Here is a 19,874-nt window from a genome sequence, read left to right on the forward strand (position 1 = left end):
GGGGGGGGGGGGCGATCCAGCGAGCGGTTGAATAAAGGAATGGGAAGGAAGCAGGAAGGAAAGACAGGAAATAGCATTACTGGCCCGCCATGTATTAGATACTTTGGCGGGGTAGCATGCATGTTGAGTTCTGGCCCGCTTTCTTACAGTGGCTGCAGATGCCAGGTGGTTTGCAGGATCGACAGAATGCGGCTCTTGCTTCCGGTTCGGGCAAGAGACCCTTAACCGAACGTGAACCCCGCCGCCAACATCGCATCGTATCACAGAGCCCGGATCCCTGTATAAGCACCGATGCATTAGTTGTGAGGTTGTGGGGAGAAATGTTGACGGACGGGTAGGGCGGGCCAAGAAGATTGCCCTTGCATCCTGCCGGCTGGAGGCCTTAGGTGCGTCACCTACAATCCTCATTAGGGATGGTAAAGCGTTCCCCTGTCAATGCTCCTGATAATCCAAGCAATGAGGAAGAAGTAACCCCATGCAGTGATCATGAGGATGTTCAACACTGGGCAGCCAAGCCCTGAGCCTACCGAGTCGAAGAGGAGCTCGAATATTGACGTATCGCCGCTGCGTTGTCGCTCTTCCCTTTTCTATTTCTCAGTTATCTCCAGGCTCTCTAAGTGTCCAATAGATATCTGAAGTTGAAGATCTACTTCTTTGACACTTTTGACTAATGATCTCATTATATTCATGGCTGCAGTATGCATCTCCATCACTCCAAGACTATCTCTGTCGAGATAAAGTAAACCACGTGCAGCCGAATCAGTAAACATACCTGAACCGCTCATTCTTCAAATCCGTCACATCCATCAACTCCTCCTCTTCTTCCACCTGCTCCCCACTCCCTGTTGTACCCACCATCATCCTATCCCGCCTCGCATTCTCCCCCCTCAAATACACCACCAGCCCCCCCAGCACAACCACCACCACCGCCAAGCACACGAAGATCGCCACAAAGCCGCTCTGTTACCTTCATCAGCCCAATTTTCTGCATCCGCAACTCAACCCCACAAAAGCACTGAGTCCCCCAGCACAAATCCACAGAGAAGGGCAAAACAAACCTGATAAACCGGCGCCTGCCGCTCGAAGAACAGCTGCGGCCCGATGATATTCCCCGCGCAGTACAGGATGAAGTAGATGGCGCTGACGGTGCTGCGCTTGGTCACGCCGCCGACGTTGGCGCTGATCAGCGCCATGGACAGGGGCATGGTGACCGCGTAGAAGCTCATGAGGATCAGGCCGACGTAGCGCGAGGCGTTGTGGTGGGTCGCGTAGACGAGGGCGGTGCCTAGGATGCTTTTGGGGGGGTTAGGGTGGGGAGAATGAGGATGGCTACCTAGTATGCTAGGCGGGGGGCAGACGTACCTCGAACACGATAGGATGATCGAGACCGTGCAGCGGCTGTTGGGGATCTTGGAGGAGGTGTAGCATCTTTTCTCTTCGTCAGCTATTCTGGGATCTCATGTATGGGTTGGGAAAGAGAGGGGGGGCGGTGGCTCACGAGGCTAACACCACGAGGAAGGAGATGAATCCCCCCGGGATCCCGAGGAGGAGGGTGTTCAGGGTGTTGTAGCCGAAGCCCTTGAGGATGAGACCTGAGAACTACCCACCCAAAACCAAGTTAGTAGTTGGAGAAAGATGCAGGTTTTTCGACGACAGAAAAGTCTACTAACCGTAGTGTACCCCCCGTTGGGGATATTGCAGCCCAGAATCAACACCCCCAGGAACCACGTCTTGGGATCGGTGCACGCCTCCACCATCTGGCCCTTATCGATCCGATTCGTCTTGTATCCGGCGCGGTTCGACTTCAGGCGCGCGACGGCGATGGCTCTCTCCTCCGGGGTGAGGAACGTGGCGTTCGTGGGGGAGTCGGGGAGGCGGAAGAGCATGACCACGCCCCAGGTGAAGGTGACCAGGCCGAAGATGATGTACAGCCACTGACGGTGGTTACACGGGTCAGTAACCAAAGTCAAGTGGGGAGGGTGGGGGTATTGCGGACTCACCTTCCAGGTAGCCAGACTGGACTCGATCTGCCAGATCCCCACGGCAATCGCACCGCCGATGATCAGCGACAGCGAGTTCCCGCAGAACCAGATCCCGTGGCGCAGGGGCTGCTCGGCGGTGCGGTACCAGAGCGAGGTCAGGAGGCTGAACCCGGGGGAGACGCTGGCTTCGGTGCAGCCCAGGAAGAACCGGGCCACCATCAGTCCGGTGAAGTTGGTCGTGGCCGCGTGGCAGGCGAGCACGATCGCCCAGACGATGCTGTTATCCGCGTTAGCCACGGTCCACCTCGCCAGAACTCTGAGAGAGTGAATCCCATACTAAGTACACGCCAGATACTTTCCCAGGGGAAAGCGAACCATCAGCAACGAGGCCGGATAGCTTTAGAGCCCGTCAGTGATTTCCCAGCACTCAAAGTCCTTCCACAGAGCTCAGACCAACCTGAATGCAAGATAACCAAAGTAGAAAATGGCCGACGACCAACTATACTCCGCCCCCGTCAGGCGCAGATCCTCCATGATCCCCATGATGGCCGCATAGCTCAGGGTCTGTTTGTCCATGAAGGACATCATGTACGCGACGAGCATGATGGGGAGGATCCTAGACCATCAGCATCAGCATCACTCCAGCCCTCCTCCGCCCGCTGATTCCTGGGAGAAGAGGCAAGAAATACACACATCAAATCAATCTTCCGAACCAACTTCCTCTCCGCCTCGGCCGAGAACTCCGTCGATGAGCCATGCTCCACGCTCTCGCAGGCCCCAAGCTCCGTGCCCATCTCGAAAGGGGGCTTCTTCTCGTCTGTGGAGGGTGCCATGTCTGCATCAAAATCAATAGCAATCAGACAGAAATCCAGAAACAGTTGACCTTAATGAAAAGAAGGAAGACGTGACTATCTCCCAGACTCACCGCACCCAGGGTATCCTCTCTTATAACTACCTTGTACAGTACTTACAACACATCTATCGCCACAGATGCCAAAACCCAGCACACATATGTACCCCAGCGTCAATCAAACCCCCCGCATTCCATTTCCCTTGTCCTCTGCCTCAAGACCCCGTGATAGCCATCCAGCAATCCAGACGTACTACGTGCTAGTAGGTCGGTAATGCTCTATCATCCAAGCGTAAGCGCCCCCCTACAATTGGCTGCGTCGGCAACGCTACTAGCGCAGCCTCTTAACTTCAAGGTTACCCCAAGCCTGAGCCCTTCTTTCCCGTGCCGAGATAAACGGCAAAGCTGCAGTGCCTGCCCTGCCTGTCCTCGCCTAGATCTCGGCTGGGGTTTTTTGCCCCAGGTCTCTGTGGTATGGTGGGTCCGTCGGTTTGGACGGTACGCTTATCTTGAGCGTGAGCAGTCTAGATCTATCGAGTCTGAGATGAGCTGATAAACTCTTTCCGTTTGCATGGTGTTTGATTCGGTGCCTGTGACATTGGTGGGGGGGAGGTAGAACCTCACCCTTCAGAAGATGGGGGATTATCTCGTGTCGCGGTTGCCGAGGTAGGTTCTGTGGTAGGCAGCAGCACTACTGTTGGTCGGGGATGATGCGTGGGCGTGGATGAAGAGGCTCGCCTGCGGGCGGTCTTATCGCCGATTTCCTATCGCTGCGATGCGGGAGATATGAGAGGGTTGGGCCCGTTGCATACAGTTTGGTGGAGGGTGTGGTAGGTGGCAAATTGGGTTTAGATAGGTCACTGGCTGTAGAGCTTGGCTGAGGATACTGTGCCCTTGGTTATCGTCGGTGCTATCTGCCTTACCGGTTTATGTCTCTGGATAAACATGGACTTTATTGGATGGCTACGCAAATCTGCAACTAGTTGCAATAAATATGGTCTTCCTCGTCGACATCTAACATCATGCTCGCTAAATCATGCTACACTAGTGGGCGGCCACCATCTGATCCTTGACATACAAATCGACGTACTTGTCCACGTCGTAATTCTCGAGAGCCGCCTGGTCCAACCCGACCTTGACAAGCTCGTCGATGCGAGCCTGGTCAAAGTGGGCCTGCAAGTGACGCTGGTACTTGGCCAGGATCTCGGGCTTGGCCTCTTCCCGACGCAGCCGGTGGCCCAGAGGTGCCTCGACGACCACCTCGTCCAGGACGGTGCCATCGTGCAGGGTGACAGTCAGGGCGTTGGCGATAGTTCGCTTGGACGGGTCGTGGTAGTCGGCGGTGAACTGAGGGTCCTCAACACAGCGGATGCGCTTGCGCAGGTCCTCGACCAGGGGCGAGGTGGCCGCCTCAGAGCCATCCGCATAGTCGTTGGCTGTCAGGCGGTTGAAGGCCAACATGGTGGAAACCATGTACTAGATGCAGTCAGTACATGGCCAGAGCCAGCGATCTCAATTTGCTTACCTGAACGCAGTGGTCGCGATCAGCAAAGTTGTCCATCGCCTTGAACTGCTTGTCGATAATCCGGATGCACGCCTCATGCGTGCGGTTGACGACCTCCTTAATGTCCTTGGCGCTCTTGCCCAGAGCCTTGAGCTTCGCGTTCACAATCTCCGCAGCCTCGATCGCAGTCTGAGAGTGGAACTCGGCTAGAATCCAGTCAGAGAAATCCCCCTCCATCGATGAGGCGCAACTTACCAGGATAAGACACCTTGAACAGAACATTCTCCATCACATAGCTGCCGTACGGCCGCTGGAACTGGAACTTCTTGCCCTTGAACAAGACATCATAGAAGCCCCAGACCGGAGCAGACAGAACCGTCTTCAAGCCACCCTCGCCCTTCTGCACCTTGAGCACCAGGTTCACGGCCCGCTGGCAGGCATCGCCCGCGGCCCAGGACTTCCGCGACATCGTGTTGGGGGAGTGTCGGTACGTGCGGAGCGACTGGCCATCCACGAACGCCTGGGTGATGGCGTCGGCGGTCTTCTCCTCACTGAGGCCGAGCATCTTGGCGACCACCGCCGTGGTCGCGACCTTGACCAGCACCACGTGATCCAACCCGACCTTGTTGAAGGAATTCTCGAGAGCCAGCACGCCCTGGATCTCGTGCGCCTTGATCATCGCCTCCAACACGTCCTTGACCTTCAGGATCTTGCCGTTGGCGAGGTTGCCGCCGGCCCGGTTCGTGCGGGAGATCCAGTCTGCGACCGCCAGGATACCGCCCAGGTTGTCGGACGGGTGGCCCCATTCCGCTGCCAGCCAGCAGTCGTTGTAGTCGAGCCAGCGGATGATGGCGCCGATGTTGAAGGCCCCGTTAACGGGGTCAAGCTGGTATGGGGTGCCGGGAACGCGGGTGCCGTTGGGCACAATGGTGCCCTCAACCACCGGGCCCAGCAGCTTGGTACACTCCTTGAACTTTAATGCTTCCAGACCACATCCCAGAGTATCGAGGAAGACGAGGCGGGCAGTATCGTACTATAACGATGGGAGCGGTCAGCGATGCAGCTTTGTATTGGAGAATAATAACAGTGGTGAATGGTGGAATGGGGGAGCCCCGCGTGACTTACCGCCAAGTCGGAATCCACCTTGTAGTTGTGGATGTAGTTGCTCAGCTCCTGGATCTCGGGGTCATAGGGCCGGTCGGTGGGAATGGTCGGGGGAGCTTGCTGCAGAGACGCCATGGTTGAGAATCGCGAGGTACGGGGGAGCGTCGAAGGATGTGTTTTGGATGTGATGTGGGAGACACTGGAGACAGAAGGTCTGGAGAGGGAGGCGATGCGGGAAGAGGAGAGCCAAGTGCGGGGAGGAGACCTGTGGGTCAGCCGTCTCAACGCTGAACAAGAGGCAGACATGATGGAAGAGAGGGTGATAAGAAGAGAGAAAACGGGGGCGCAACAAAATACCCAATGGAGTGCACAATGAGTGTGAGCTATGGTAGGTAGCAGGATCACTGGAGTAGGAGAGGAAGGGAGAAAGAAGACGGAGAATTGAACAGGAATTAAGAAAGGGAGTGAGTGACCGACCCTGTGCTAATGCTGGGGGAGTATAACTACTCAGTATGGTAAGGTAACTAACTAGTAGGTAAGGTACAGTACAACCACCCTGTTTACCGCCGGGGATTCGGACCGAGGCCGCTTGGTTGCTTTGTTTATGGGGGCGGCTATCACCGGCTGTCCGAGCGCTGCCCACTCACTTCCACCTCGGCAGGTCTTATTTGGTCTTATTTGGTCTTAATTTTGGGGTGATTCTGGTCGGTTTTTTGCTCGACTTTACTGAATTTGAGTCAATTCCCTATCCATATAGACTGCGAAAATGATCTGATATCTCTCATTCAAATAGACACAGAAGACACAGAATTGAGAGAAGACGACCGTTGACAATGGGCATCATCATCGGCATCATCATCATCATCATCATCATCATGTGATGTTATTTCCCCTCACTCCCGTAGACTGGTGTAGACTCCACTTGACCCCATCTGTCCGTACCCATCGCGGGAAGCCATACGGAGACATGCCGCAAAGCTACCTGCCTGTTTCATTGCAATCCGACCCAGCCTCCCCCAAACCCGCCCCAGAATCACCTCAATCCTCTTCCTCTTCTTGTTTCTCCTCTGCATCTGTCTCGTACACCACATCTTCCATGCCGTTCGGTTGGGCAGGAGACTGCTCTCCACCAACATCAGGTTCACCGCCGCCTAATTCCTTCTGCAAATACGCGACACAAGTCTGGATCTGGGTGAATGTCTCGATGGTTGCCTCCATATAGGCGTCATGATCTTTCTGTCTCTGTTCGAGCGCCCTCAGATACTCCTCATGACGTTTCTCCGCCTCCATGGAAGATGCAAGGTATATGTCAAAATGCTTTCTGGTCTGCATGAAAGAGTCACAGAGCTTGTACACGAGCTGCCCATGTGCAGTGGTCCGGCGGCGCTTGCGATCATTGTGCACGACTTCCTCTGCTCCAAGTATATCAGGGGTGCTGTTGATGCTAGGTGTACTAGCCGGGTCCTGCAAGTCTTCCGCATAGGCATGCTTGATTTTCCCTCTGCCTTTGGCGGTCGGTTTGATGTCAGGCGCCGGAGTGGTCTGCTTGGTGGAGGAACTCGACGCTCTAGGAGGACTGAGGAAGTCGGTAGGGCTACTGACCGCTGTAGTCTCTTTAGATGTGGCAGGGAGTGTGCTGGCTTGGGGACGAGGTCGCTTTATCGAGCGGGGAATGCCAGTCAGAGCAGTCGTGGTGGTCGTTGTAGAGGAAGAGCTCTGGCGATTGACAAGCTTGTCCGACTCCGAAGACTCTGTGCAGGTGAGACGCGGGCTCAGCTGTGCGAAAGGCATTATCTCGTAGGTGTCGGGCTTCTTGTACTGCAGCACCATGTCGTCCAGGCATACCGTCCAGCGGTCCGTTTCCGCTTTGTCCAGCCGCTTTGGAGTAGCCGAGTCGGCGGTAGTCACGGGTCTGTGGCGGGGTAGCTTGACGATGGAGCTGTGAGGTGGACGCATGCTCGAGGGCGGCAGTACTGGCCCGGCGATGATCGTTTTGAACTGAAATTTATTACCCGCTGCGTCCCGTTGGCGCTGGAGCAGCCAGGCGCAGTGTTTTCTACCTTCCTCGCCGCATAGAACGTAGTACCCCTTGAAGATCGGATATGCAAAGACCCCATGGGCGGAGATCACAAACGTCGGGCCACAGGGTACCCTGCTTTGTCGGACCATGCCACTACCGTCAAAGTCGGCGGGATACTTATCATGGCGCTCAGTGGTGGAGAGAAGCTTGATCGCAATATAGACCCATGCGTCGGGCAGGCGGACCCCGTAGGGAGGCCATCCATGCTGCGCCGGATCCCAGAACGTCGACAACAGTGGCCAGGGACCCCAGATCTCTAGTTGATCTTGTTTTTTGATCTTGCTTTGATTTTTGCCTATGGGTAAGCTGGGCCGGGGGGGCTTGGGGTCTCCAAGTTGCCAGGTGCTCTTAGGCGGTCGGTAAGTGGAACAAAGCTTCTGGCAAAGAGTCGCAAGTTCCTGCAACTGGATCTTGAAGGCGGGTGTGGCTTCAATACTTGGTTCAGGGATGTCTTCATCCTCATTCATTTGTGTTATGCTTCGGCGAGCCACCCGCTTCAATTGAGCCATGATTACTAGCGTGACTTGCACTGTGGTCACAGGGTCTGCACCGTTCAGTACACAGGTGAAGCAGCCAGCATCTTGATAAACAAGCGTCTGAAGGAGGCGGTTGAAAGGAGCGATAGTAAGAGATGGAAGGAAGGTAGAGGCAACGGCCTTCGGGGGACGAACGGGAAAGCGAGTCGATTTCGAGTGACACGGAATATGGCACAGACCACGGCCACTGCAGTGAGAAGTAGCGAACGAAGAGGACTGAGAAACAGACCAGCAAGTCAGTGGTAAAAGATGGCCTTCCTTGCCTTCCCGCTTTGCCTGCTGAAACTGAAACTGAGCACAATAATTCACCCACCTCCGTCAATCGGTAGTCATGTGCCTAGCCTCCGTTGATAATTCACCAGCAGAGGTCAGGTGGTTCGGAGATTCTTCTTGCTTGCTTTCAACTATTCCCAGGCATCTCGCCACTGAGCTGTAGAAGGCGACTCGAAGGCATGGTTGTTCCATCATTTGTAAGATTCCTACGCAAGTCCTGTAGGAACATACATACCTGACTACGGCAGATCCCAGTCACCATCCGTCGAATACGGATCCGGAACCTCATCTGCATTCTCGTATTCTGTCGATAGAACTGGTTAGTTTACTCCTTTAAGCACCTCTTAAAGCACTTCTCCTAGTACTTGGAGGCATGTTTTGAAGCGAGCAGGTAGCAGCATATTATCATATACCTACTCGAACAAGTAAGGCAGCGAGCCATCTTGGATAAAAGTCTCTGGTTGAAGTACCTCATCAGTTACGTTCCGAGATAATCGAAGCGCTGCTCCAGGCACCGTCTCGTTATGAGTACCTGTCCAGCAATCTCCAGGAATGAGAGCGAGGCGTCTACCAGGGTCCAATCCTAAGACTAGCTGACTCCGCCTCTGAGATGTATGTTTTGTACAACGTTAATCAGACAGTAAAAAAGATCCAGAAAAGATAGATCATTTCCAGATGTTTTCCTATCTTACATACCTAGAAACTTACTAGGCGATGAGCCCTTTTGTTATGCATTGCTTGGGAAACAGCTCGGAAAGATGCTCACATATGAAGAAGTCCTTGGAGAAACGTCCTGCTGTCTTGCTTGCTGGAAAAGATACTTAGAACCCCTATTGGAATTCGGCGAATCATAGGGCAAAGCTATCTGATGGAGGATATTGCTGCTACAAGTATAATGGCTATCATCCGCCGTACCTTCATCCGCCGTATCTAAAGTGGGGTATAAACACCTTCAATTCTTCTAAAAGGATGATATCTCTCATATATTATGATAGAATTTACAGTAAGATTCGTGGATGAATGGCTCAGTTATCAAGCCCGATTGTGTTTGTGGACAGATCGACTTGACAGTCGATGCTCCGCAGGCATATGATACAAAATTCCGAGAGGGCAACCCATTGTAGGTTTGGAAACTCAGTCCACGCCTGTGATACTAGGCTTTATCTCACCTGGCCTGGCTGTATTTACTCGGTGATGGGGTCGCAGTAAAATCAGGTCGTTGTCTAAATTTGATATGGAACTTTGGTTCCCAAAGGGCTTGTAAGACAGACGTTCGGACACTATATGGCTCAAATTGTCATTCTAGAACTGTAATACTGTAATAAGCAAGACTAGGCTTCCATAAAACCGATAGTCGTGCCGAAGGAAAGGCTATCATAGGCAGAAGAACAACTCGTAGGCAACTCTGATATCCTGAACCTCACTGACTTGCTTCCATCACCACACAGCAACCTGAGCATAAGAACATCCCTGCTGTTCCGCCGCCGAGAGAGGCTAGTTTCACTGAGGCTCCAAGTAAAAATTCAACGAAGACAATAGTCTGTAGCTCATAATTTCCATCAAGCAATTCAATGGCCATACACGCTAAAGTATATGTGTCAAACAAAACGACCAGAGGAGATTACAGACCAGATCAAACCTCGTTTGTACATGCAACCTTTGGTCTACCAGGGCCCATACCTCAACTCCCTCTCATCAGTCCGACGGAGCGACTTAACGATCTCTTCATAGACCGCCTGCGCGAGCTTCGGGGGAACCGCATTGCCAATTTGCCTTCGGACGTGCGGGGCACAGAAGTGATACCGACGTGGAAACGTCTGCAAGCATGCATACTCCCTGTTCGTGAAATTACGCCGTTCCGAAGGGTGGGCAATCATTTCACCTCCGCCACAGGTGATTGTTCGGATTTGTCCCGTGCCATCGCACGGCGCCCGGTCCATCGGACGAGCTGCCGCTCGCTGGGTATTATGGTCTGCTGCTCCCGGCCGGATGTCAGAGATGGCCTGTCTTATAGTAACAAAGGGACGGAGCCCAGAGCCGGGGAGTCCATGAGTCGGCTTGGGAAATAGAGGAAGCGATTCGCCTGGTCTTCATGATTGCTTTGTTAATATCGCTCCTTCGAAAGCTTCCTAAGCCACTTACCCAGATGCAATGATTACCAATCTTCGTCTTAGCTGAGGTACACCGTATTCGACGCAGTTGAGGATGCCCCAGCGCACTGCGTATCCAAGCTCGATGAAGTCTAGAATAACTCGGTTGAATGTCTCCCTGTGACGCTCAAACAGGCCACTTGTCTCTTCCATGGTAAGAATTCTGGGCTTCGACTTCTGAAGCAAGTTCAAACACGAAAAAATGCACGCGCTATTGGCGTCATCGGTCACGGATTCGATCGTGTGCGCGGGTGAGAACGTCTGGCATGGCGGAGATCCATGGACAATGTCTACCTTAGTGGAATGCTTTGAATGGATAAAGGTGAAAAGATCCATCAGCCTGACGTTCGCATCTGGATTGTTGCGTTTGTAGGTTTTGACAGCGGACTCGGATTTGTCGCAGGCCCATTCGGGATGCAAAAGAGCCGCACGAGCACCGCAGGTAACGCCGCCAGCACCGCAGAATGCATCGCCAAATGTATACTGACGAAGTCGCTTCATAGCGTGAACTGGGTCGTGTCTGGTTCGATGCAGCTTGTCATCATCGAGTTCCACGACTTCGCCAGGGTCGAACGCTCCAAAAGGCTTGGTCTCACCACGCCACGCACGGCGGAGCTTCGGCGGGTCGTATTTGAATCCTTCGTCTGCTTCATCCCAGGTGAGATATTCCACTGATGATGGTTTCTTGTCTCCGTAATGCTCTTTGAGCCGACAAAATAGGTCTTTGGGGCGTTGGTGGTGCTTGACCCAGTCCTTCTGGATCATGCAGAAGTTCGTAAACGTGATCCGGACAAACTTTTTAACTTGGTTGGATGGAATGTCTATTGTCTCATTCGCGATCCAGACAAGCTCATGGTCCCACCTTGGTATGTATTTGCCCCTGTGGTTTTTCGTGTGTATCAGGCGTCTTCCCCGAAAGAAGATATCGGCAGAACGATCTGCCAGAACCTCTTCAATTCTGAGGAAGGTACCATCGTGAAGCTGAACGGATTGGCCTTTCTTGTACACAATTCCATTGAGGCACACCTCAGGCAACCGGCGTTTCTCTGGCCTTGTGATAAGTCGGGATCGTACTGCAGGAGTTTGAGGCTCAGCGCGACCTAAGTCCCGCAGTAACTGTTCGTAGGCTTCATCTGTCAGGTAGTCACCGGGAGCAAAACCATCCAAAGTGAGGTCAATGATCTCGCGCTCTCCGTTTGAGAGTGCGGGACTTGTACGGCCGGGTGGATTTTGTAGGACTTCCTCCGCAAAGCTCAGAGAGACTGCTCTTTCAGATTCATCTCCAAGCGTAACACTACTGTCATCTGAATCGTAGTCACATGCTGTCCGGTAGACGAACGACCACTGCTCGATACGTTCACTTCTGGAGTTGAAGTTGAACATGATACCAAGCCAGAGCGAGCAGAACGAGGTAACGAGTCAAAAAGATGAGTTGGAAGTATCCATATGAAGAGAACAAAATGAGTTCAGTTCAGTGAAGCTGTGGGATGAGGCCAGCGAAGTCAATGTAGGTGCGGGGTGGGATGAAGAGGAAGGAAGAGATTCTGGAGTACAGAATTTGATTTAGACTAAAGCATTAGAAAGGTTTTGCAGAAGGAAGAAGAGAAACACAAAAATTTCAGACCCCAGCAGCTATCTGAGACATCCGAGATGTCAAACAAAGAAAAGATGGTCAGGCTTGAGCCAGCCATAGCCGCTTAGTCGGTGCATTTGGACATCACCACAGTGAATTGTTTCCAGAGGACAGACAAAGGCTGAAATGTGACAGACATGAAAATGAACATGGAGTGATTTCGACCGCCATTCTGGTCAGTTCAATTTTCTTTCATAAGCAAGTCTGGAAGTGTGGAGTAAGAATCTACGGCAATCTGAACTGTGCTTGAAGATGTACAGACTTCCCAAAATGGTAAATAGTTCGCCAGACGGGAGAACTCCAGCACAGCAGTCGGCAGTCGATGCCTTAGGCCAGGCCGAAGCCGGGAACGAACTCCCGACCGCTGACCGCCTGCTCCGGCATCGGCAATATTCCTGCCAGAAAGTAAGGTACCGTATGTAAGCAACCGGCCAGCCGGTGGCCCTGGCGGTGTTACTCAGTTAATTTAGTAAACTTAGTAAACTTAGTAAATTTGGGTCACAGAATTTTTCCTCTTGGGTTTAGCGCCTCCTCTCGGCTGGTGGTGGGGAAAAAAAGAAAATTGGGAAACAGCGAGGAGAAGAAATCTATTAAGATGGGATCCCCATTTCTTCCCCTCCTCTCCTCTTTCCCTCCTAAAACTTCTTTAACCATGTTATCCAGCTCACTGTTTCCTCCGTGGACGTGATTCTGGGCATTGTTGCCACCTGTTTCTCCCCTCACTCTCCTTTACATGAATCCTGTTATGTCTCTATAGACGTTTTCGATTCTATCCCACTTTTTTGCAACTCGCCAAGTTCCGGTTTCTACCACCCTACCATCACACTGTGCGTGTACTCCCAAGACTATCTTGAAATATCCCCTTTCAGATGTGAGTCAATCATTCAATGCCTCAGTAAATAACTCTCACACCCTATCCCTGCCCCCCTGCTTTATGATGAATTTCGGTTTTTTTTTATAGATGTTAGACTTCCTAAGCATCATTGCGGACATTTTCCGATCTGATCCAAGCTGCATAACCTTGATTAGCTTTGACAGGAGTTCAGTCTGGAGAATCTCACTGACCTTATCCTGCTCTGTCATATAGAATTCTCTACCGTCAAGATGTGTGGTATTATCGCTTTGATTCAGGCGAACCCGTCAGCTTCCGCTGCCGTCGATCTCCATGAGGCACTCTACCTGCTTCAGCGTGAGTCACTCCGCAGTACACACCCGCAAATACCTCGTGTTCGAGGCTAATCCATGATTCCCGATATGCAGACAGAGGTCAGGATGCAGCTGGTATTGCCACGTGCGCTACCGGCGGTCGTTTCTACCAGCTCAAGTCGAACGGTATGGCCGCCAAGGTCTTCAATGACGGCGCCAGGGTGGCAGACCTCCCGGGTTCAATGGGAATCGGACACTTGAGATATCCTACCGCCGGAAGCAGTGCCAATGCTGAGGCCCAGCCCTTCTATGTGAACAGTCCATATGGAATCTGCATGGCCCACAACGGCAACCTGATCAATGCTCCCGAGCTGAAGAGATATCTGGACCTCGAGGCCCACCGTCACATCAACACCGACAGTGACAGCGAACTGATGCTGAACATCTGGGCGGACGAGTTGAGCGAGACCAAGAAGGCACGTGTCAACAACGAAGATGTCTTTGCCAGTCTGAGCCGCATGTACGAAAGATGCCAGGGTGGTTTCGCCTGCACGGCTATGCTTGCCGGTATGTCAACCCTTGCCCGCGCATCCAGGATCTCAGCTGACCTTAAGTAGGATTTGGCATCCTTGGTTTCCGTGACTCCTACGGCATCCGTCCTCTTGTCCTCGGTTCCCGACCCTCAACAGACTGTGATGGCATGGACTACATGATGGCCTCCGAGTCGGTTGCACTGCACCAGCTTGGATTCACCAACATCCGTGACATCCAGCCTGGTGAGGCGGTCATCATCCAGAAGGGCGCCGAGCCTGTCTTCCGCCAGGTGGCTCCCAAGAAGGCCTACGCTCCTGACATCTTCGAATACGTCTACTTCGCCCGCCCTGACTCCGTCATTGACGGAATCAGCGTGTACCGTAGTCGCCAGCGTATGGGTGACCGTCTTGCTGCCAGAATTCTCGACATCCTTGGGCCGGAAGTGGTCAAGAACATCGACGTGGTCATCCCCATCCCTGAGACATCCACCACCTCGGCCGCTGCTGTCGCGCGGTATCTCGACAAGCCATACTGCCAAGGTTTCGTCAAGAACCGCTATGTCTTCCGTACTTTCATCATGCCTGAACAGAAGACGAGACAGAAGGGTGTTCGCCGCAAGCTGAACGCTATGCAAGCCGAGTTCAAGGACCGAAATGTCCTTCTGGTTGATGACAGTATTGTGCGTGGTACGACGAGTCGAGAGATCGTCACCATGGCCCGGGAAGCCGGTGCCAAGAAGGTCTACTTCGCCAGTTGCGCTCCCGAGATCACGTGAGTATTCCGGCATCCCCGGGGTTCCGACCGAGACATTCGCTAACAATTCACTACAGCCATGCTCACATCTACGGTATCGATCTGGCATCGCCTACCGAGCTGGTTGCCCACGGTCGCAACGTGGTGGACATTGCCAAGCACATTGGTGCCGATAGCGTCATCTACCAGACCTTGGACGATCTGAAGGGCGCATGTGCCGAGATTGCCCAGGAGAACGGCCTCGCTGAGCCTCAGGATTTCGAGGTCGGTGTGTTCTGCGGTAACTACATCACCCCCGTCTCGGATGGCTACTTCGAGCACCTGGAGGAGCTTCGCGGTGAGGGCCGCAAGATCAAGGCCCTGGACCGCGCCAAGGAGGCTGTCACGCATGGCTTCGCCAGTGAGACGGACTTCAAGATGGCTGCCAACGGGGTCAAACTCGATTCCAATGGCAACATCGTCCCCGCGGCCAATCCCGGCGAGTCGGAGGTGCCCAAGGTGGGCATCATCAGCGCCCCTAAGCACTCCCAGGAGGAGCACCCCAAGGTCAAGGACCGCATGGATATCAGCATTCACAACATGGGCGACCATCACTGATTACGATGTCATGGCTTGAGTTGATACAATTGGTGGGGCATACTGCGTGAACCAAGGAGTCTTGGAGTTTTGTAGACGGTGGTTTTGCAAGAACATAGGGTGGCTATCTGCTTGGTGTTTGTGTGTGTGTGTGTGTGTGTGTGTGTGTTCAGTGCATGACAGGAAGGGCGCGGGTTGGAATACCCTTACCTTACCATGATTGTCAAATACCTTTGAAGACATGTTGTTCTGAGATGACGTACTGTTGAAGGGGGCTGAACGGAAGTGATCCCGCCACATCATGTGACCCAACTACACTACTTTTCTTTTTTTGACTCTTTGACTCATCTCATGACGATGATGCTACATCCATTGATGATATAATTTGTACATACCGATAGAATTTTCCTAATGCACCTTCCGCGTCGGAAGATCCTGTATATTTCCTGTCTTTTCTGCTAAACCGTCTTGTACCTCCCAGTTTAAAACTTTAGTCCTGTGTTCTATACATTCCAAAAGATCTAAAGATGGTCCGCATAACCCGCTCCACCACTGCGCGCCAGGCAGCATTAGCCGCCTCTCAAGCGCAATCCAGCAACTCTACCTCATCCCAAGTCCCGAGCGTCCGCCTTTCCACGACTTCCCCCAGCCAAGGACGAAATCGGTCGCAACGCAACAGTCCCCTCCAGGTCAAGGCCGAGGATGCCATCCCGGAACCCCCTCCCAAGCGGCGCAAGAGGAACAACGCCACTACCCCCCCGCAAATCAAGGACCTCAACGACCTCCCTCACAACCTCGGCGCGGTGATATCCCCCACAACCCCAACCAACTCTCGCATCAAGTCCTCCGCCTCCGTCTCACCCATCAAGAAGGAAGGAGAAGCAATCAACAATCTCGCTAAAGACCTCCAAACCACCGTCGACAAAGCCACATTGCACAATGATGACGACCTGTCTCCCCCCCGCAAGAAACCCCCGGCAAAAGCAGCGCGAGCGAAAGCGAAAGCGAACCAATACGGCCTGACCCCCGGAGTCAGCCCCTTCCCCGACTGGCCCCACCCGACGCCCGACGAATGCGAAGAAGTCGACCGGCTCCTGTCGTCGATCCACGGCCGGATCGTGGCCCCCGCGACCATCCCGGAGCCCTCGCTGACCGTGACGGGGTGCGGCGAGGTGCCGTCCGTGCTGGACGCCTTGATCCGGACGCTGCTGAGCGGGGCCACGACGGGGAACAACTCGGCCATGGCGTTCAACGGGCTGGTGCAGCGATTCGGGATCCTGCGCGAGGGGATCGGCAAGGGGAGCGTGGATTGGGACGCGGTGCGGCGGGCGCCGGTGCGGGAGGTCTTTGAGGCGATCAAGCGCGGCGGGTTGGCGGATGTGAAGAGTAAGAAGATCAAGGCGATTCTCGATATGGTGTATGAGGAGAATAAGGCGCGCCGGGATTTGTTGGTTGGTGGTGGTGGTTCGGATGCCGACGCTGATGCTGATGCTGAGGGCGAGGCGTCGGCGGCCACGGCGGAGGGGGTGTTGAATCACCAGTCCGAGGGTCACAAGAACTACGAGATTGCGTGCGCGGACCAGAACTTCCTGAATCTGAACCACCTGCACACGCTGAGCACGGAGCGGGCGATGACGGAGCTGGTCAAGTATCCCGGCATTGGGCCTAAGACGGCGGGCTGCGTGCTGCTGTTCTGCCTGCAGCGGCCCTGCTTCGCGGTCGATACGCATATCTTCCGCATCTGCAAGTGGCTGGGCTGGGTGCCGCCGAGCAAGGTGACCGAGGTAACGGCGTTTGGTCATCTGGAGGTGCGCATCCCGGACCATCTGAAGTATTCGCTGCATCAGTTGCTCATCCGCCATGGGAAGTCTTGCCCGCGATGTCGGGCTATCACGGGACAGTCTTCTGCGCGGTGGGAGGAGGGCTGTGTCATCGATCATCTGGTGAAAAGGACTGGGAAGAGAAAGGGAGGGGTCTGATAGATGGGCTTGGATCATTGCTTGGGTGTTTAATGGGTACTACGTGTAGAATTATGCTGCGGAACCCCTCCTGGAGATATATATATACACCGGATGTTGCTCGTTGCTAGAAAATATCACCTCCCCTATTTTGCTAGACAAGAAAAAAAGCATCGAGCTCTCTTGCTGCATGACTCTTATTAGTTCAATTGTGCTACATACACTAATGTGTATATAATCTTCAAGTTGGGATCCTCATACTTGAACCTCGAATCGACCAGTTGAACCCCGAATGAACCCACCGACAGCCCACCCGGTGGCCCGTGCGCCCGCGCATCGGAGGGAGCGATAAACAATCGAACCACCCGGACTCTTTCCCTTTTGTGCCTCCCTCCCTCCCCTCCTGAACTGGTTTCGTCAGAAAATAAAAAGTGTCTGGCACAACCCAACAGCGCCAGTTCACTCGGTGAATTCTCAACTGAACATGGAAACGCTGGCCCGATTCGTTCCGCCGGCTTTCCAGCCCATCGTGGAACATCTCCAGATCCAAGGCCCGTTGTTGGGCGTCGCGTTGCTGTCGCTTGGCGCGGTGTATCTGGGTTACGTCTACGTTCTGAGCCAGAGGGAGGCTGCCGTCACGTTCAATGTGCCCATTCCTGCGGAGATTAGAGCCAACTGGGAAGGGAAGAAATGGGATCAGCTTGATGGAGAAGCGAAGAGGGTGGTTGAGGGGCAGGTTCGAGGGGTAAGTTTATTGTCCGTTTTCTGCTTGTGATTCGGCAGATCAGAAACTCATTCGAACTGATCCCTGGAATAGCAATGGAACGACAACCTGATTATGAGCTACTGTCCCGCTGATGGAAGAGTTCTCGGATCTGGAATCAAACCTGCGACCCCGGAAGACGTCGATCAAGCGATTAAGGCGGCAGCAAAAGCACAGGCAGAATGGTCCAAGACTAGCTTCGCGGAGAGGAGGAAGGTTCTACGGACTTTGCTGAAGTACATCTCTCTTTGAGTGTCCTGAGAGACTCGGTTGCTAACACTCGGGCCCGCGATAGATACGTTCTCGACCACCAAGACGAACTCGTTACCGCCTGCTGCCTGGACTCTGGAAAGACCAAGGTGGACGCTTCCTTCGGAGAAATCCTGGTGACCACTGAGAAGCTTAAATGGACCCTCGACCACGGTGAAAAGGCTCTGACGCCGGAATCGCGTCCTACGAACTTCCTCATGATGTACAAGAAGAATATGGTCACCTACGAACCGCTGGGCGTGGTCTCGGCCTGCGTTTCCTGGAACTACCCCTTCCACAACTTCATCTCGCCCGTAATCAGCGCTATCTTCGCAGGAAACGGCATCGTGGTGAAGCCGTCCGAGCAGACGGCCTGGTGCACGACTTTCTTCCTGGAGGTCATCCGCGGCGCCCTGGCCAGCTGCGGCCACCCTCGCGAGCTGGTCCAGAGCGTCGTCTGCCTTCCGCGTGTGGGCGACTACTTGACCTCCCACCCGGGCATCTCCCAGCTCACCTTCATCGGCTCCCGCCCCGTGGCGCACAAAGTCTGCGCATCCGCCGCCAAAGCCCTGACGCCTGTCACCGTGGAGTTGGGCGGCAAGGACCCGTCGCTCATCCTGGACGACTCGCGCACCGTGCATGAACTACCCGCCATCGCTTCAATCCTCATGCGGGGTGTCTTCCAGTCCGCGGGACAGAACTGCATCGGCATCGAACGCATCGTCGCCCTCCCCGGCGCCTACGACCGACTTCTGGACATCGTCTCCGCGCGCATCGCCAAACTCCGCCTGGGCTCCGTCCTGTTGTCACCCCAGGGCGCCCCTGACGTGGGCGCCATGATCTCCCCGGCCTCGTTCGATCGACTGGAATCCCTGATCCACGACGCCGTCAAGCAGGGCGCCCGCCTGGTTTGCGGCGGGAAGCGGTTCTCCCACTCTGAGCACCCCCTCGGCCACTACTTCACCCCCACGCTGCTCGCGGACGTCACACCGGAGATGCGCATCGCGCAAGAGGAGCTCTTTGCGCCGGTCTTCGTGCTGATGCGCGCCAGCTCGGTGCCGCATGCTATTGAGATAGCCAACTCGACTGAGTACGGCCTGGGTGCCAGCGTCTTCGGCTACGACCCGCGGGACACCGCCCGGTGCATCAAGGAGATTCGGTCCGGGATGGTCTCGGTCAATGACTTCGGGAGCTACTACGCGGTGCAGTTGCCGTTCGGCGGCGTCAAGGGCTCCGGGTACGGCCGGTTCGCGGGCGAGGAGGGCCTCCGCGGCGTGAGTAACCTCAAGGCCGTGTGCGTGGATCGGTTTCCGAAGTTGATGGCGACGAGGATCCCGCCGCGGGTGGACTATCCAATCAACAAAGGGGAAGGTGCACGGGAGAATGGCACGGGGGCGTGGGAGATGTGTAAGGGGGTGGTGGAGACGGGATATCAGATTACGTTGGCGGGCAGAGTGAGGGGTATCCTGCGTTTGTTAGGGAATATGTAGGGCTGGACTGTATCCCTACGCGGGGCGTGTATACCTGTATATTAGGGCGGGTAGTTGGCTGTATCATAGTACTTACATATACATTAATCATATCGCTGCATGGACTTCAGTGATCGACAGTTCTGGCCCTGCTTACTGTTGATATTTGACGAGGATGACTGCCCAAGTGACATACATCCTCCAGGACCAGCTCACCAGCCAAGTCACCAGCAGCCTTACTCATAATCACCACCTGCGAACTGCAGGATCATCCTCCGAACCTCTGCAGGGGCTCCGCCAACTACGTATGAGGA

General features: G+C 54.2%; 7 protein-coding genes across 7 annotated transcripts; 3 read left to right on the plus strand and 4 right to left on the minus strand.

Annotated features, from left to right (window-relative positions):
- Window positions 1–759: 759 nt before the first annotated feature.
- Window positions 760–3,030, minus strand: BO66DRAFT_459002 (putative MFS allantoate transporter; the record flags this gene model as incomplete). The annotated part of the gene is made up of 10 exons (XM_025652233.1): window positions 760–960; window positions 1,059–1,293; window positions 1,363–1,428; window positions 1,499–1,599; window positions 1,671–1,934; window positions 2,001–2,259; window positions 2,320–2,379; window positions 2,440–2,598; window positions 2,676–2,747; window positions 3,017–3,030. The coding sequence occupies 10 exons, from the start codon at window positions 3,028–3,030 to the stop codon at window positions 760–762; spliced, it is 1,431 nt and encodes a 476-aa protein (XP_025500480.1).
- A 742-nt stretch (window positions 3,031–3,772) lies between these two features.
- On the minus strand, window positions 3,773–5,913 carry BO66DRAFT_394392 (putative 2-methylcitrate dehydratase). The gene is made up of 4 exons (XM_025647981.1): window positions 5,462–5,913; window positions 4,592–5,369; window positions 4,358–4,542; window positions 3,773–4,308 (listed from the first exon to the last, which is right to left on the minus strand). Exons 1-4 carry the CDS (start codon window positions 5,744–5,746, stop codon window positions 3,877–3,879), a joined length of 1,680 nt encoding a protein of 559 aa, XP_025500481.1. The 5' UTR covers window positions 5,747–5,913; the 3' UTR covers window positions 3,773–3,876.
- A 522-nt stretch (window positions 5,914–6,435) lies between these two features.
- BO66DRAFT_394393 (uncharacterized protein) lies at window positions 6,436–7,505 on the minus strand. The gene has a single exon (XM_025647982.1). The coding sequence runs from the start codon at window positions 7,394–7,396 to the stop codon at window positions 6,479–6,481; it is 918 nt and encodes a 305-aa protein (XP_025500482.1). The 5' UTR covers window positions 7,397–7,505; the 3' UTR covers window positions 6,436–6,478.
- A 2,202-nt stretch (window positions 7,506–9,707) lies between these two features.
- On the minus strand, window positions 9,708–11,862 carry BO66DRAFT_380801 (DNA cytosine methyltransferase; the record flags this gene model as incomplete). Its single annotated transcript, XM_025645923.1, has 2 exons — window positions 9,708–10,417; window positions 10,472–11,862. The coding sequence occupies 2 exons, from the start codon at window positions 11,860–11,862 to the stop codon at window positions 9,994–9,996; spliced, it is 1,815 nt and encodes a 604-aa protein (XP_025500483.1). The 3' UTR covers window positions 9,708–9,993.
- Window positions 11,863–13,216: 1,354 nt separating this feature from the next.
- Window positions 13,217–15,142, plus strand: BO66DRAFT_404453 (amidophosphoribosyltransferase; the record flags this gene model as incomplete). The annotated part of the gene is made up of 4 exons (XM_025648930.1): window positions 13,217–13,301; window positions 13,373–13,825; window positions 13,876–14,563; window positions 14,623–15,142. The coding sequence occupies 4 exons, from the start codon at window positions 13,217–13,219 to the stop codon at window positions 15,140–15,142; spliced, it is 1,746 nt and encodes a 581-aa protein (XP_025500484.1).
- A 250-nt stretch (window positions 15,143–15,392) lies between these two features.
- BO66DRAFT_169355 (endonuclease III domain-containing protein) lies at window positions 15,393–17,345 on the plus strand. The gene has a single exon (XM_025642289.1). It carries the CDS (start codon window positions 15,649–15,651, stop codon window positions 17,098–17,100), a length of 1,452 nt encoding a protein of 483 aa, XP_025500485.1. The 5' UTR covers window positions 15,393–15,648; the 3' UTR covers window positions 17,101–17,345.
- A 356-nt stretch (window positions 17,346–17,701) lies between these two features.
- Window positions 17,702–19,776, plus strand: BO66DRAFT_394395 (aldehyde dehydrogenase family protein). The gene is made up of 2 exons (XM_025647983.1): window positions 17,702–18,073; window positions 18,133–19,776. Exons 1-2 carry the CDS (start codon window positions 17,918–17,920, stop codon window positions 19,579–19,581), a joined length of 1,605 nt encoding a protein of 534 aa, XP_025500486.1. The 5' UTR covers window positions 17,702–17,917; the 3' UTR covers window positions 19,582–19,776.
- Window positions 19,777–19,874: the final 98 nt, after the last annotated feature.

The sequence above is a fragment of the Aspergillus aculeatinus genome (genome assembly GCF_003184765.1).
Source record: "Aspergillus aculeatinus CBS 121060 unplaced genomic scaffold BO66scaffold_48, whole genome shotgun sequence".
Classification (NCBI taxonomy): domain Eukaryota; kingdom Fungi; phylum Ascomycota; class Eurotiomycetes; order Eurotiales; family Aspergillaceae; genus Aspergillus; species Aspergillus aculeatinus.

Coding starts and splice junctions, on each gene's coding strand:
- BO66DRAFT_394393 (XM_025647982.1), bottom strand. CDS start 7,396: ATGCGTCCACCTCACAGCTCCATCGTCAAGCTACCCCGCCACAGACCC.
- BO66DRAFT_394392 (XM_025647981.1), bottom strand. CDS start 5,746: ATGTCTGCCTCTTGTTCAGCGTTGAGACGGCTGACCCACAGGTCTCCT. Junction 4,543..4,591: donor GTTCAAGGTGTCTTATCCTG/GTAAGTTGCGCC, acceptor ACTGGATTCTAG/CCGAGTTCCACTCTCAGACT. Junction 4,309..4,357: donor ATCGCGACCACTGCGTTCAG/GTAAGCAAATTG, acceptor GACTGCATCTAG/TACATGGTTTCCACCATGTT.
- BO66DRAFT_169355 (XM_025642289.1), top strand. CDS start 15,649: ATGGTCCGCATAACCCGCTCCACCACTGCGCGCCAGGCAGCATTAGCC.
- BO66DRAFT_394395 (XM_025647983.1), top strand. CDS start 17,918: ATGAGCTACTGTCCCGCTGATGGAAGAGTTCTCGGATCTGGAATCAAA. Junction 18,074..18,132: donor GGAAGGTTCTACGGACTTTG/CTGAAGTACATC, acceptor ACTCGGGCCCGC/GATAGATACGTTCTCGACCA.